The following is a 16022-nucleotide window of genomic DNA, read 5'->3' as shown; positions in this document are numbered from 1 at the left end:
AGGCTAACCTATCCTACCTTTAATTGTGCAAGCATTCTGGATAGCTGCTATATAAAAATATATACATACACACACTGATCAGACATAACATTACGACCACTGACAGGTGAAGAGAACAACACTGATTATCTATTAATCACGGCGTCTGTTAGTGGGTGGGATATATTAGGCAGCAACTGAACATCTTGTCCTCAAAGTTGATGTTTTAGAAGGAAGGAAAAATGGGCAAGTGTAAGGATTCGAGGAAGTTTGAAAAGGGCCAAATTGTGATGGGTGGGTAAGAACATCTCCAAAACTGCAGCTCTTGTGGGGTGTGCCCAGTCTGCACGTTTCAGTGTCTATCAAAAGTGGTCCAAGGAAGTAACAGTGGTGAACAGGCGACAGGGTCATGGGAGGCCAAGGCTCATTGATGCACGTGGGGAGTGAAGGCTGGCCTGTGTGGTCCGATCAAACAGACAAGCGACTGTAGCTCAAATTGCTTAAGAAGTTAATGCTGGTTCTGATAGAAAGGTGTCAGAATACACAGTGCATCGCAGTTTGTTGCATATGGGGCAGCATAGCCGCAAACCAGTCAGGGTGCTCATGCTGACCCCTGTCCACCGCTGAAAGCATCAACAGTGGGCACGTGAGCATCAGAACTGGACTACGGAGCAATGAAAGAAGGTGGCCTGGTTTGATGAATCATATGTACGTCGCTTACCTGGGGAACACATGACACCAGGATGCACTATGGGAAACCAGTGTGATGCTTTAGGCAATGTTCTGCTGGGAAACCTTTGGTCCTGCCAACCATGTGGAAGGATGTTACTTTGTTGCAGACCATGTACATCCTTTCATGGAAACAATATTCCCTGGTGGCTGTGGCGTCTTTCAGCAGGACAATGCACCCTGCCACATAGCAACAATGGCTCAGGAATGATTTGAGGAGCACAAGTTTTTGAGGTGTTGACTTGGCCTCCAAATTCCCCAGATCTCAATCCAACCGAGCATCTGTTGGATGGACTGAACAAACAAGTCAGATCAATGGCGGCCACACCTCAAAACTTACAGGACTTAAGGGATCTGCTGCTAACATCTTGGTGCCAGATACCACAGCATACCTTCAGGGGTCTAGTGGAGTCCATGCCTCGATGGGTTAGGGCTGTTTTGGAAGCAAAAGGGGACCAAAAAAATATTAGGAAGGTGATCATAATGGTATGCCTGAACGGTATATTTGAAATGATGAAAAAGCCTTTGATAAAAAAATAAAAATAAAATACAAAAACTCCACACGGCAATCTTCAGAATGAAAGGATTCCCAGCAGTGAGATTCTGCTTTTCTTTCTCTCATGCACATCTCTGCCTTCAGGCTTACATCATAAGAATGTGACAGTCACACGCACACGAACATCAAAGAGAACCGTGTCATCTCAAGTCTGCTTAATAACATACTGAGAGACGTACGTGTGTGTGTGTGTGTGTGTGTGTGTGTGGGCATAAACAGGTTGCGCTAGGACACGTCTAATGCATATAATGACATGTTTTGGTAGGTGTCTCTACTGTTAGCATGCTGTGCATTTGTGTACGGGTCTAGAGTGTCTACGAGGGTGATGATAAGTAGTTACGATGCACAACAGTCGAATTCCTCCTGTCACTGGCTGTCAGTCTGGCTCTGTGACATATTGTACACATTAAGGAAAGCCATTTCATTGTTGGAGTGACAGAAATAGTGTGCATATGATGGCTGTCAAATCACATTCATCTGCTTTCATATAAACGCTGCTCTTTAATCCACCTGTGTAGACCTCCTACAGTGCAGCTGAATTAGGGCTGTGCTACTGCGAGGTTAAATCATACAGTCATTAAGCGGCTCTGGGGGGATGTTTCCAGAAGTTTGAAATTGAGCACCATTTATATCCTCACCTCTTTATCTTCTGCTTTAGTTTTAGAAAACGAGCATTGATTTGTGTTTGAAAGGGAGTCAACTGCGCAGCTATACGTTTTTAAAATCAAGATGATGCATGCATCATCTTTAAAGCTACACTGTGTAACTTTTTTAGTTTATTCTTAGCTAAAATCACTTAGTTCTTTCAAAAATATGTGCTCATTAATGTATATTTACTTCTTTCAAGTAATAATGCATTCTCGTAATTTTATAATATACCATTGAAAATACATAAGTGTTGAGGGTTCGGATGGCGGTCGCCATGTTGCTCCTCCATCTTGAAAGTACATTTGCCAAAGAGGGACATACCCGTAAATTCAAGCTTCGCTTTTCGCGTTTTTACACTCGATGGCACCGTGTCGAATGTGAAGAGGAGGATTGCTTGAGGCTGGCTTGGCTAATTATATCATGGTGTGCTGTGCATAACACTAGAACGGCGTCTAGGATAGTTTTCCTCGCGTCAATGATGAAAAAGTATTGTTTACCTTATAACATAAATCCGTGTTCTATGACGGATAACATAAGATTAATATTTTAATTGCATTATAATTTGTTTGCCTTATGCTAGTGGTGTTGTACAATATACAGAATAACGATAGCACTGATAAAAGTTACTTTACTAAGATTAGCTTGCATTCGTCTGGGAACCTGATAGCTGATGTTAGCAATGAACTGGTTAAACATAACGAAACCGTAAAACTATTATTCATTTTACATAGATTAATTTGATCATAGATCATTTGGTAAATTAAATAACTGCAAATTATAATAGTTTTCAAAAATTACCTCATCACTTGAGATGACGCAACACTCACCGAAGAGGTCGATCTGGAAGCCATGACTAAATCGGCCACCGTAGGAGTTGAAACGAAATCGAAATTGAGAGGAACAGAAACTATTATTCACTGGATGGTCATATACCTTTTCACTACTAGATGGGAGAAAATATCACACAGTGTAGCTTTAAAAAAAAGTATTTTGAGACGTGGCCTTGCGAGCAGTGTGCACACTATTCCACTCAACATTTTTATTTTAAATAATTTAAAATGATCTTTTAAGATTGTTTTAAACATTCCTTTTTCATTCTTTCAATCATTCTAATTTATTCATGTCAGTTCATAATACGCCTTTAAAAGTCTGGGGTCAGTAAGATTATTTTAAAAAACGGAATCAAAAAGGATGCTGTAAACTCATTAAAAAATTGCTGTTCTTTAGAATTTTTTTATATTAATCATAGAATCTTGAAATATTTATCAAATTTTCCACAAAAATGTTACGCAGCACAACATTGATAATAATAAAAAATGAGAAGCAAAACAGCATTACAATCTTATTGTGCTTACTGAGGTTTATTGGTGCACATTCATCAATTTAATAAATATTTAAAATGTATAAAAAATATGATATTTTTATATAAATAAATAGATGGATTACTTATAAAAATATATTTTGTTTAGGTATCTGCTCTGCCTCAGACACAGCTTTTATTTAAGTTTTTTAAATGATCCAATCATATATTGATTCATTAAAAGTACTTGTCCCAATGAAAACAAAACATTTTTTTATAATAACATTTCTCTCCACATTGAACATCCAGTTTTGATTAAAAATGTCATAGTATTTAAAATAAAATGTGATAAACTTTTTTACAATTACTTTGCATTAAACATTTACCATGCATATATAAATTTGAAACAAACGGTCTGCCTTCACAATACAATAACATTAGTTCTTGAAATCTAAAATAAAAGCACAGAGCCGTAATGAGTTGACATAGTTGATAGCGATATTACGAAACCTCTTATGTATCCTGGAGCTGGGCAGCTTATGATGTCTTCGTTTGCGAGTGTTTGAGATGCACACACCACAATTAGATAAGCCGGGGTGTTTGGTTTGGGCTGTTTGGATTATGGTGTCTGCTTGAGTCATTCCTTATACCCTCACATCAACAGATCTGCCCCTTTTGTTGTTAGAAAGTGACCCTCGAGGGAGTGAGAGGGCAAGGGTCCTGTTCAGTTAAATTCCACTAACACACCCAATTAGTAAGAAGTAATAGCAGTCAAATTTGCTATCACGCGCAAAAATGTGTGTAAAGATGCCTGAGATGGACAAAGAATGCTTCTTGATTAATGACTATTTTAATCAGAGCTATAGTGTAGCTGTTCTAGATGTCGCACTCTGGTCCTATGCAGGATTGTGTCCAGTCTGAAACATGCCCCATTGAGTGAGTCCTGCACGGATGACATTTTTGTAGGCCATACCCTGGAAATGAGCATTTTAGCATGCCCGAAAAATGGTCTGTGGTGAACACAAGCTCAAGATATTTTCACATTTTATTCGACGACATTCATCTGTGATGCCCTCTTGTGATTTTATAAAGCTTTTACTTGATAAAGGGGGCTGCTAACAAGTGGCAAAATGGGACTGCAGAGGTCATTAAATGTCACCAGGCATTTAATGTTATTACGCCAAACAGGTAAACTCGTCCACTTACAAGTCTGCTTTCATGTCCTCATTTATAATCATGCTCTTGCAATTTTGTCAAGCGAGACCAAATATGTTCGGCAACTACCTTTTTTTATGACTAAGACGAGACGATGACAAGACTGCACCAATGTCCAAAAACGCTGACTAAGACTAAATTAACATGCATTACTGTTGACGAAAAAGGACCAGACTTAAATGTTTTGCATAAAATAAAAACTAAGATAAAATCTCTCTTAATTTTCATCTACAATCGTCTCTACTTTTTAGGTGACACTTTCTTGCAACCAATTCTAACTCAAACTTTCAGGAAAAATGTTTTTAGATAAAGACTGAAAGAGTTGTCGGAAACTCAGTCATGCAATCATCATGCAGTTTATATATAGCCTACATTTAGCTTTTTTACTTCTGCTGAATGCGTTTAGCCTTCAAAATTCATTACATTTTATAAATATTATCATGAACAAAATGTGCAAGATCATAAACTTTTGTTAGTCACAGAGCTTATTTACTGCATAATCCAAAAGCCAATGAAGGAAAACAGGGTGATGCTAATCTGAGGATTGGCCTACAAAAATGTAATTACTGCAGAACTCTATTCCTTGTCTTTTAGCCTAATAATATCCTGTCACCCATAAGGATCTGTCTAATGATGAAGGTGGAAAAAAAAATACAACTTCTCAAACAGTTTAACTGGTAATCTAACAGCATGAAGAAGTTGCACCTGTAAATGCCTCCACTTTGCACCCAAAGCTAAAAACCAAAATAAATGAGTCCTCCTCACTAATCATCTAGTGTGTTGGTGGATGGATGACCATGCTGGACCATCCTTTGTCATCAGTGGAGTGAGACGAGAGGAACAGAGAGAGGCACACCTACACACACTTGGATCGAGTTACACAGGACAGGTGCGCGAGCGGCTGGCCCGCGCTACAGATATTAGACAATGGCGTATAGTTTCTGATATGGCAGGCTCAGCTATACACAAACACTGGGCTATGAGGACAATGAATATATAGAGACTAAATGATGTACATAATGAGAGTAAAGAAGCCATTTTATTCTGCAGTGGCTCTTTACCTATCCAAGATGTGTGAGCAGCCTAACTAGACAACATTTTTAGAACAACTCAAGCATATTTGTATTTACATACAATACCAAAATGCAGTCTAGGTAGGGTGCTCACACATTTTTGTTAAAACTACCTAAGAGTGAGAGAAGGGTTTGAAGGGTCTTACCTTATCTGTCCTCTGACCAGAGGTCTGTTTTTGGTACGATTCATGTTTGAGTCAAATGGCACCTCGAAGTACTGTTGGAGGAAAAAAAAGATGAAAATTAAAACACAAGATACATTAACAGGACAAAACGCCTCTTTAACACATACAAACAATCGTAAATGTAAATGTGCATATCACTCTTTTCCAAACCAGACTAATGTCATTTCATGCATTCTAACTTGTTTACAATGTTAAAGAGTTGCTAAATATGGCCAAAATTAAACACAAAAAATAGCTGGACATAAGACCGGTTTTCTGTGGCGGATTTGAATAGGTTTTCGGAAAGTATTTTTTTCCAAGTATGGCCATGTATGAAGTCATAAGGGGGCAGAATTTCTTGTACATGCACGTGTCCAGGATGAGCATGTGCGCAAATCGACCAGAACTAGAGCAAGAGTGTCAACAGAGAGGTTTTTTTTTTCTGTTAAAGGAGCTGCCGGCAGCAGTTGTGATGGAAAGATAACTTTGTCCAGCTTCCCCAATAACCCCGCGTTAAGGAACAGGAGGCTGTTTTTCCAGAGCAGCAGCAGAGTTCTGCAATTGTGTTTGTTTGTTCCCGGTCATGAGTCAAAACCGAGTTAAACTGCATCAAATGTCTGTGTTTTGTTCATTATCAGCGCACACAAGTGCATATAATGTAAACACGAACATATAGTGAATCGAAAGTTCTCCAGGGTGTGGGTGTGTGTGTGCGCGTGCTCGAGATTCTTTAGCTACGCCCACCGCATGCCTTCACGAGTTAGAATAGGTACTAATGGAAAGAATAGGTACAGCGTATCTGTCTTTTATAAATATGATAAAACTAAAGACTCTTCAGATATATAAAGGATGCAATATTACTCTATAGGTACTCAAGATTGACATGAGATAGGCAGAAACTGTGTGTTATGCCCCTTTTAAACACTGTCATTCTAAAATATACAGAATAAATAATATTTGAAGTATTTTTGTCAATGTTATATATGTACTGTGGCATTATGACAACACATACTTGATTATTTCAATTTTAACACAATACAAATCCAGAATGACCTCAAAATATAAAAGTATACAACACATTAAAGTCCAATACAAAAGACAGAGAGAAAAAAAGCGATCCCACTACACTAAAGAATAAATTGCAATATTTAATTTTGACCCAGATATCAAATATTGCATAGTGATAGTATTACACTCTTCTTAAGCTATGGTGGAGAAAACACCATATACACTACTAAAGTTCTGACAAAGTTCTGACATTTTTTTAAATATATTTTTATTTATTTAAGTTTTTAGATTTTTGTTGAACTGTATGCTGCATTTGTGTGAATAAAACAGTAAAACTGTAATAATGTGAAATATTACATTTTAAAATAATTTTCTAATTTTCTAATTATTTCTTTTTTGATGGCTTTTTGATGAAACGAAAGTTCAAAAGAACAGTATTTATCTGAATAAATATTTTTGTAACCATGTGAAAGTCTTCAGTTTTCGATCAATAATACTAAAAAAAAATCCTTGCTGAATATATATAATTTATATCTTAAAAAAATCTTACTGACCCCTAACTTTTGAAATGGAATAGGCTATATAATTGTTTTTTAAAATAAATTATTTGAAATATAAACTTTGTAGCACCAAAATAAAAAAATAAAAAACTTAAAACACATTTCTGAAGGATTTTCTTTTGAAACATCTGCTCAAGTTATCCTACAAAATGCATGAAATTCAAACCCTTAAATGGATCGATATGCATGCATGTGTCTGAGACAGAACGACAGAGGTTGCCTAGGTGCAACGGGGACGATTAAGGTAAAAAAAAGAAACGTTTTTTGTTTTATGGCCTTCTGCAGGGGAGTCTGCACAAAATTCACCTCGGGGAATCTACAATGTGAGACTAAAACACAAACACATGGGGCGTTTAAACTCAGGAACCGGTTATTCAGTCTGTGAGAGACAGCACATGTACCTAATGAAGAAAACAGATAGCTCACTTTTCAACTGAAGAATTTCAGGACCCATTTCTCCTAAAATATGGCCCCCATAAAATAACTAATAAACAGATAATCCATTTCTCTTTTCCTCTCTTAATTTACTGTCCATTTGACATCGGAAAAGAGTCCACGCTTAAATATGTTCTTGTGGTAGGTAATACATTTCACGCAGAATACATTTATATTTTGATAGATACCTCAGAGAATGGGACCGTACCACTGTGGAGGACAACGGGGGGGGGGGGGGGGGGGGGGGAGAATACATATTATCTGTGACGGTGCGTGTCTGTTTGGCCTTTCTAAGCGTCCCCTCGAGTTTAAAGAGGAGCCCTGCTAGTGCTATTTGCAACAAATAATAATATCCATCAATTACATGACACGTCCCAGCATGGATTTTTACATATGGATAAGGAAAAAAACTCATATTTAGACTAATGTACAACAAACAGACAGGTCTATAAAACATCCCGAGGAAGTAAAATAAATAAATAAATAATAATTTAAAAAAAAAGAACTCTGTGACAAACGTGTCTAAAAGCTGTCCCAGAAGATTGATGCTTTTTCATTTTGTTTCAGCTATTTTTGGCAGCGTTTTCAAACTCGGACCAATGTCATCCAAAGTGATAAAGTAGCCTGATACAGTGCAGAGGAAGTTGAAGCCCAAAGTGTGTTGTATAAAGTTGAGTGGAGGGTCTGCTGAGTCTCACAATTATTCTCTCTGCATTTAGTGTTATTGCACTCGAGATCCCGGATGGGGCAGGGCACAGATGTGGCCGTAGCTGAGGTCCCTGCAGTTTTAGGGCTGAGGTGTTAATTCTATTTCCTGGGTCAGGAAATGCGTCAGATGGTCGCCACAGAGAGAACTGGGGTGAATTTCTAGTGCTGGAATAGTCTCCGAAGTATTAGCCGGATGCTAACACGATTGTTGTGGAGTGTATCTTGGCTATGACTGCAGGTTTTAGACCTGTGAGATTTCTAAAGTCTTGTTAACCTGCAAAAGGACAAAGTTTACATTAAAAGACTCCCAATAGTCAGTATAAATTCAGTCTGGGATAAAACACTAGCTGTAGAGAAATCATAAGAGTAAGCAAACTGACAAAACACATATTCTGTGAAACTGAAACAGCAACCAGGGTTTTGAGTTTAAGATGTTTTAGTTTCCAGTCAGAAGCACTTAGTTCTCAGGCATTGTCTTATTTCAGTCTATCTTTATATTTTTTTTCCCTTCTCAGACTGGTACATCATCTGGTTCACATCAACACCCCCAAAACCCTGCTACTTCTACTTCAGTACATTTATTGCTGGTGAAAATCATGCTTTTTAAAAAGGGAAAGTGAGTATAAGGCACATGAATATGAATGCATGAGATTATGGGCTGTCACATCTACATAACTAAGGTCCTTTCAAAATCGTTTGTTTCTTCTGTCGATCTGCGCTCATCAAAGTCTTAACATTGTTTATTCAGCAATGAATAATGCTTCATACTTATGTAAAATGTTTAATAATAGCTAATGTTATGTTAAATAATAGAACATTTTTAATTTTAAAAACATTAAGTTATTAATACTAAATATTAAGAGTTAATTTTTTGCTGACTGTATGTGTTCAAACTTAGGGATGTGTAGACAAAATAGCTAGTCTTCACTACAAAGCGACTTGTTACAGCAAGGTTCCAGTGCATTGCGTGAGTGTATAAAGGAACCGTTGCATTTAATCCCCATTCCGTTCTTATCGACACCACAGAGTCTCAGTATATTTATAAAATTGCTACATCAGCACAAGAGTGATACTGCAGAGTTCACTGTACTCCCAGTGACAGGGCTCTGGGTTCACTCACAGTGACTGCAGCAGCGTGGTAGGACAAAGTGACACGCACAGCAAACAAACGCTGCCTGGACTATGAGACCGTACTAACTAATGCTGATGAGAAGCTTACTGTAACAGAGACAAGTGTTTACTGAAGGGAAGTGCATCCGAGGGCAAACACACTTACATAAGCATGCAAACAAACACACACAATTCAGCCTAAATATTCTCACGGAGAGAAATGCACGTGCATGGCGCCCAAGTAAATACACATTTCCAACTCAGCTGCTGTATATAAGAAAGACGTCGGCGTTGATCAGTAGAACATGGTCAAAGTAAACACCACCTGCTCAAACACCTACTCAGCACCTTCAACTTTTTTCCTCCACCTTTGCAAACAAAAAGTACAATCCAAATTATCAATCAGCACTGTGTACATTGTAAGAACATGCATTCAAAGATAATTCTTCATGCTGTCAAAGTCCAGGTGCAGAACCAGAGTTCAGGAGTTGAAGATGTAAAAAACTATCGATTTAACAAAATTACCTTACAAATTTCTAAAGAACAGCAGCAGAAAACCTCAGCTGCAAATCATCTCAAGTGCTTATGAAAGAGAAATTCCTCTTTAGTGACACAGAGCGTTGAATCATTGTCGTCCAAGTTCAACTTGAGCAACGTGAGTTTCGCTATGACCCTGCAGAAACTGTTCTCCAGTAAACAAAGTTTCGAATTGTTATGAATCAGTGTATTGATTCATGATTCGGATCGTGTGTCAAACTGCTGAAATCAAGTGACACTGGCGATCCGAATCCTGAATCGATACGCTGATTCATAACCATTCAAATCTGTGTTTTGGAATCGGCCCATCACTATACAAGTTGTTATTTAGGTTTTTTTTGCACACAAAAACTAATCCTCGTCCCTTCATAAAATTATTGTAGAGTCACTCTAGTGAGATGGGCTTTGTAACGACGTCTTAAGTGCCTTTTATGGGCCTTGTGAGAGGAAATTACATTGGTGTCAATGAAGGCCTTTCTGAGCCATCGGATTTCAACAAATCTTTATTCGTGTTCCAAAGACGAACGGCGTTCTTACGGGTGTCAAACGACATTACGCTAAGTAATTATTGACAGAATTTCAATTTTCACTTAATTTTTGGGTGAACTAACCCTTTAATGGAGATGACACTCACCTAGATTCAGATATCTAGCAATGCAACTTTGAAATCTATTGACTCTTGGCTTATCATGAGCCCTATTTAATATCCCCACTCACTCCCTGCTCTCCACACAAGAGAAAGGATGCAGGTCCTGCTCTCCCAGCCTGGTATCCGAGCTGTGATCATTTGGCCTCTCCAGCTCTCCAGCACTGCAAGAAAACTGGCAGTAAGTCAGCTGGCACAGCGACAGGCTTGATTAATGGCCTGTGCAAAGCAGAGTTGAGTGCTAAACTGTCCACATGCTAATCAGCCAATTATGAATGTTCTGCCCTACTCTAGCGCTGCCTCAGAGCAAATCAATGTATTTAGTTCTTTTGCCAGCAGGCACAATAGGATAGGGAGGCTGAGAATGCTTAGGGATGCTATCCTGAAGAGGAAAGAATAAAATAGCATACGGAAACCTATGCATCATCAGCTTAATCAGACTATAAAGACTTGCATTTTGGTCATGTCAGCCACTCACTTAGGAAAAGGCAAAGGCGCCATGATCTGCACTATAGTCTTTCTTTTTCCAAAGCATCTTGGTTTGGTTCCAGCACTACCATTCACAGATGTTTTTGCAACATTCCTTCCAGTTATAACGACAACATTAAAAGGTATTTCATGGCGATGACATAAGATGGATGAGTGCTGTCTAGGTCAGTTGGGAGTTGGAGACGGAGGCTAAACCGGTGGTTCTTGCAGCCGAGTACCTCCTGTGGGAAAGACAAGCTAGTTCATCATCTTTGGCCCAGTGTCAGTTCACATAACCCAGACCATCACGGTGAGCCCATAGTTCCCTGTCATGATCCCTCACCACAGCGCCTCCTACTGCGATAGGCTTCAAGTTACAAAGCAAGAGCCCGAATGGCTGATGATACTGGTTGCGGTGAAATAAGACAACTGTGATGGATTGAAATTTATACAATTTCATTATTGGTCATGCTTTTTGTGCTACAACAAAAACAAGACCTCCCTGAAAAAAAATGAGGCAATTATAAGTTAATCATGTCATTTAAAACCAAGCCAAAACAAGCCTTTCTTCAAAAGATCTGGCACATAAGGAACAATCAAAATAATAACTGGCCTAAAAATTTTAGGCAGCCTTTTTAAATTTGGTGATTTGAGCAATTTTTGAGAGTTTCGCCAAGTTCCTTGTTTATGATGTTAAATGAAGAAACTTCCCTAAAGTAACAGCCATGCGTAGGCATGTTTATGAACAGAGCTTTCTACTAAGAACCCTCATTTATCATGACCCTGATAATCAAAGCTCAATTTAAGTCCCTGGCAAACTAAACAAAGACGCATTTGAGTCATACAATTATTTTTGCTGAGGACGCAAACATACTCAATGCGCCAATAGGCCACGTTTCGCTTTGATAGGACCGGCTAGCAAAACGTGCGATTTACCTGTGACATATTGGTAAAGATTAAATGTTGATATTCCCAGATTACCATTAAGACCATGCACTGTTTGTGCAACTGAGTCGTTTAATATCAGCATCTGTGAGGACGTCAAGTAAGCATGTGTTTATACAAGAACGCATGAGTGTGTGTTTAGATTATATCTGGTGCCTCCAGCTGTGTGTGACAGCAGAAGGCACATGAGAAAAGCAGTCTTGCAAATGCACGACCCTAAAATGCTTGCTTACAAAGTGTTTACATACAGACCTACGGTTTATATCTTTATAGAGGTTGAACTCCATTTCCTACCACCCCAATTCCATTGTGTTGAATCTGTCGTTATCAACAACCTGTGGCAAAAATGTACTTTTCTCTAAACATTCTGACCAATAGGACATCTAAGTTTACTTCCCAATAGGCTGCCTTACTTCAGATGGACACGGTTTTCCTTGAACTTTTAACATTCCACCTCCACACAAGTTGAAAAGATGTGACATAAGGCTAAACATTCTTCATTAAGCTATCTCAACACTGGACATCTGAAAGAAGTGCTTTCTTATCAAAATGTTCATGTCAGCACCCTCTCCAATCTACATGATCCATGAGGCAGGGATGTTAGATTTTGTGCGAGACAAATATTCAGGGATAACACGCAAAGCATACACACATTCCTAGTGCCATTTCACCTATAGAAACTCTTTTCAATGTCTAATCTGCCTGTTTTATTCTCTTTTCTTTATCCGCAGTTTGCGGTAAGCGCTTAGACATGTCAGGACATGGTTCATAAGATCAGTTTTCTTTGCTGCAACTGCATCTATCTTTCTGTGTAACCGCAGGCTACCGTTAACACCAAGAGCCCAAACAATGTTTGCATTCCTTAATTAGGACTCCTTTTCACATCCTTACACTTCTGTCTGTCTGCAAACTAAGAAAGGACACCAGGAAGGAAGGTGAAGGAAAGAGTTGATCGCAGGCAAAAACGGATATTGACTAGAGTTGATTTAGAGTTTTAAAGTTCTAAAATAGTCGCTGAAGAAGGTATCTAATGAGGATGCACTGATATTAAAAACTTGGTCAAAACCGATAAGATAAAAGATGTTTAAATGTTATCTTGCTTAAAAAAATAAAAATCATACAACAACAAATGCAAAATATGAGTTAAGGTCCAATTTAAAAACAAAAAGAAATGAAAAAAAAAAAAAATTATATATATATATATATATATATATATATATATATATATATATATATATATATATATATATATATATATATATATATATATATACACACACACACATATAATTATTAAAATAAATTAATTAGAAGATGCACCACTATTAACATGTTAAGCAATAAATTAAAATAAAATTATAAAAGTAAATAAAAGATAAATAAATAAAAATATATATTTATAAAGTATATCTGACCAATACATTGTGAAGAATCACTGGTATCCAAAATACCCACTGAATTTACTATTTACACTATAATTTGTTGTGACAGGATGACAGCTGAGCTCCTCAAGACTGCCGTTCCAATCTGCTTTAATGCATGTAGACACTCAAGAAGACAAGAACATGTTCAAGACCAAATAATGAGAGAAGAACATATGTATTCTGTCAAAACTAGTCTGTACCAAGTAAATATCCAAGAAACCGGAGGTCTAGACATGGAGAATCCAGCTCCAACAAACTTGGATTTGATCACCATCCGCTCCAGCATTACAGTTGGTAATTACAAAGCAGACACTAATTGTGGTTTTTCAAACCAATATGACAGGGTGCCGAGCAGCAGCATCCATTGAAACTAACCCTGTTATTAGCCCGAAGGCTTCTGACAGATGGGGTATGGATTGAGTTAAAGATGCAAGTCTTGTTTTAATGGGGGCCTCAGATTAACCTCTGTATATAAAACATTCAGATTCAGACCAATTTTGAAACCATCGAGGCACCAGTGGAGAAGCTTTTGAATTATTCATGCCTGAAGAGCATTGCTTTCTATACTAACAGATGGAAGCAGGATGGTTTTGAAGAGCTTGACTACGTGCAAAGTTCCTGTCAACCTCTGTCCACTCTCGCTTCATGCCTTCCGCCCTCGAGACCCTTTCCGCTCTTCTTCTCATCCCCTAGTCAGGCTTGTCGAAAGCAATGTCAGGCTGTTAGCTCTGCTGTCAAGTCCTCTGAGTAAGTCGTCAACCATCTGTCGCCATTAAAATAAGCAAAATGGTTCCTGTCAGAGAGAAGAAAGATTAGCAGGGATGACAGAATGATGCTTCACTATGGAACGATGGAAGGAAACGGGACCAGTCATAGGACAGTGGAGCGTAAGAATCAAAGAAAGACGTTGAAATGGTCAATATGGCATATGAAAGAAATCAGATGCCAGGATGCTTGGTGGCATTGTGTATCTCCCACACGTTCTGAGGTTAGCCACCTTTGGGCTTATTTTGGGACTCAATTAATAGGTCTGGTGGTTAAGGGACTGGAATTTATGCTCCATAAACCTCAAAAGCTCAGCCACACACAGGATATGGTTAATCTGCAAATCATAAGCAGAACAGGCATCATAATCTCAAGGACTCAATTTGGTGTGTTGCAGAACAAGCCCAAAGAGAGACTTCATACCCAATAGTTAGCCAATGAATGCAAATTGTATTGTAATGTAAACGTTGATTCCAGCCTTTTAGTCCTGTAATGATCTAATATTCATTAAAACAGGCTTTTTTTTACTAGTACCACCACTGTCATGAAATAAATGAGCAATGTGTTGAAGAAGCTCCAGTGGGAGGATTCCAGAGATGTGAGGAAAAGCACAGCACGGCTGATCCCCCGATGGATGGAGAAACCCGAAAACGCTTTCATCACCTGCCTGTAACAAGAGCAGCGCCCTGAAACCAACGACAGCTGGCTGTTTAGTGCTTTTGTGTTCTCTGGATTAAGTGAAATAACAGATAAAAGACAGAAAACCATTCAAAACGAGCAAATAAAAGAAATGGCTTGGCACTCTAAAGCCTCTCAGCTTTGGAATGAAGAAAGTGGTGGATTTTTAAGGATGAAACTTGAAGAAACAGTTGCCAAATGAATTATTAGATATAAAACATGAACAAAATAAAAAATGGTAAAAGAATTTCTTAAGTGTCACCTGTGAATAAGAGGCAGAAAGATGATAAATACAAGAACACTGCCTTTACTTCAAATAAAACACACAAGAAAAAATGCAACAGCCAATGCATCACACTAAAGAGGGCAAATACATCTACATGACATGTAGTTGGGGGAAAAAAAAAAATTCTCCAAATACAGTGAAATGAAGCCGATCCTGCTCACTGTCATGCTTTAATCCCAAGAAGCTTCATGAAGTCACATACGCAAAGATCACAGAAAAGGAATTAGCACATGCGCAAGTTGGCGAAGAGCTGGAATAAAAAGAGCAAGAGATGAGGACATTTCCCTGAGGAGATTTCCTTTCAAATCTCTAGATAAGACAACAGTCTAGTTACATGCAAGTCCACAACGAATATTTCTTGTCTAAAGAAAGAAAGAAAGAACGAAAGAAAGAAAGAGACACATTTATTGAACGGTTGTTACATTCAATATAGCAGCAGAAAGAATAAAATTCCCCCCTTTCAGTTTAAACCATCTTTTTGATGGTGACATTGCACATGCTAAACATGACCTATAAAATATGCAATTTATGGCATTACTGACAATTGGACATGGTAAATATTGAATACAGCTCTGGAAAAAATTAAGAGACCACTTAAAATTGAGAAATCAATGTTAAGTGATCTTTTAATTTTTTTCAGAGCTGTATATATATCTTTTTATAAGATGGTCAAGAAGGAATATTGAGTAGTAAATACCTAGCTATCATAGTATAGTATATGGAATGGGACATATTTCCATTTTCCAAAGCTTTCCCCTTAGCTAATAATAGTTTTGAGTGGCATGTGA

General features: G+C 38.0%; 1 protein-coding gene across 1 annotated transcript in view; it reads right to left on the bottom strand.

The window, feature by feature from the left end:
* Positions 1-16022, bottom strand: part of cox10 (cytochrome c oxidase assembly factor heme A:farnesyltransferase COX10) — a 56748-nt gene that overhangs the window by 8929 nt on the left and 31797 nt on the right. The window contains exon 5 of the mRNA XM_067430649.1: positions 5647-5717. Within this exon, the coding sequence (XP_067286750.1) occupies positions 5647-5717 (71 nt within the window). The remainder of the gene's footprint in view (positions 1-5646; positions 5718-16022) is intronic.

The sequence above is a fragment of the Pseudorasbora parva genome, chromosome 21 (assembly GCF_024679245.1).
Source record: "Pseudorasbora parva isolate DD20220531a chromosome 21, ASM2467924v1, whole genome shotgun sequence".
Lineage (NCBI taxonomy): Eukaryota > Metazoa > Chordata > Actinopteri > Cypriniformes > Gobionidae > Pseudorasbora > Pseudorasbora parva.
This window is presented reverse-complemented; position numbering and strand designations above follow the sequence as displayed.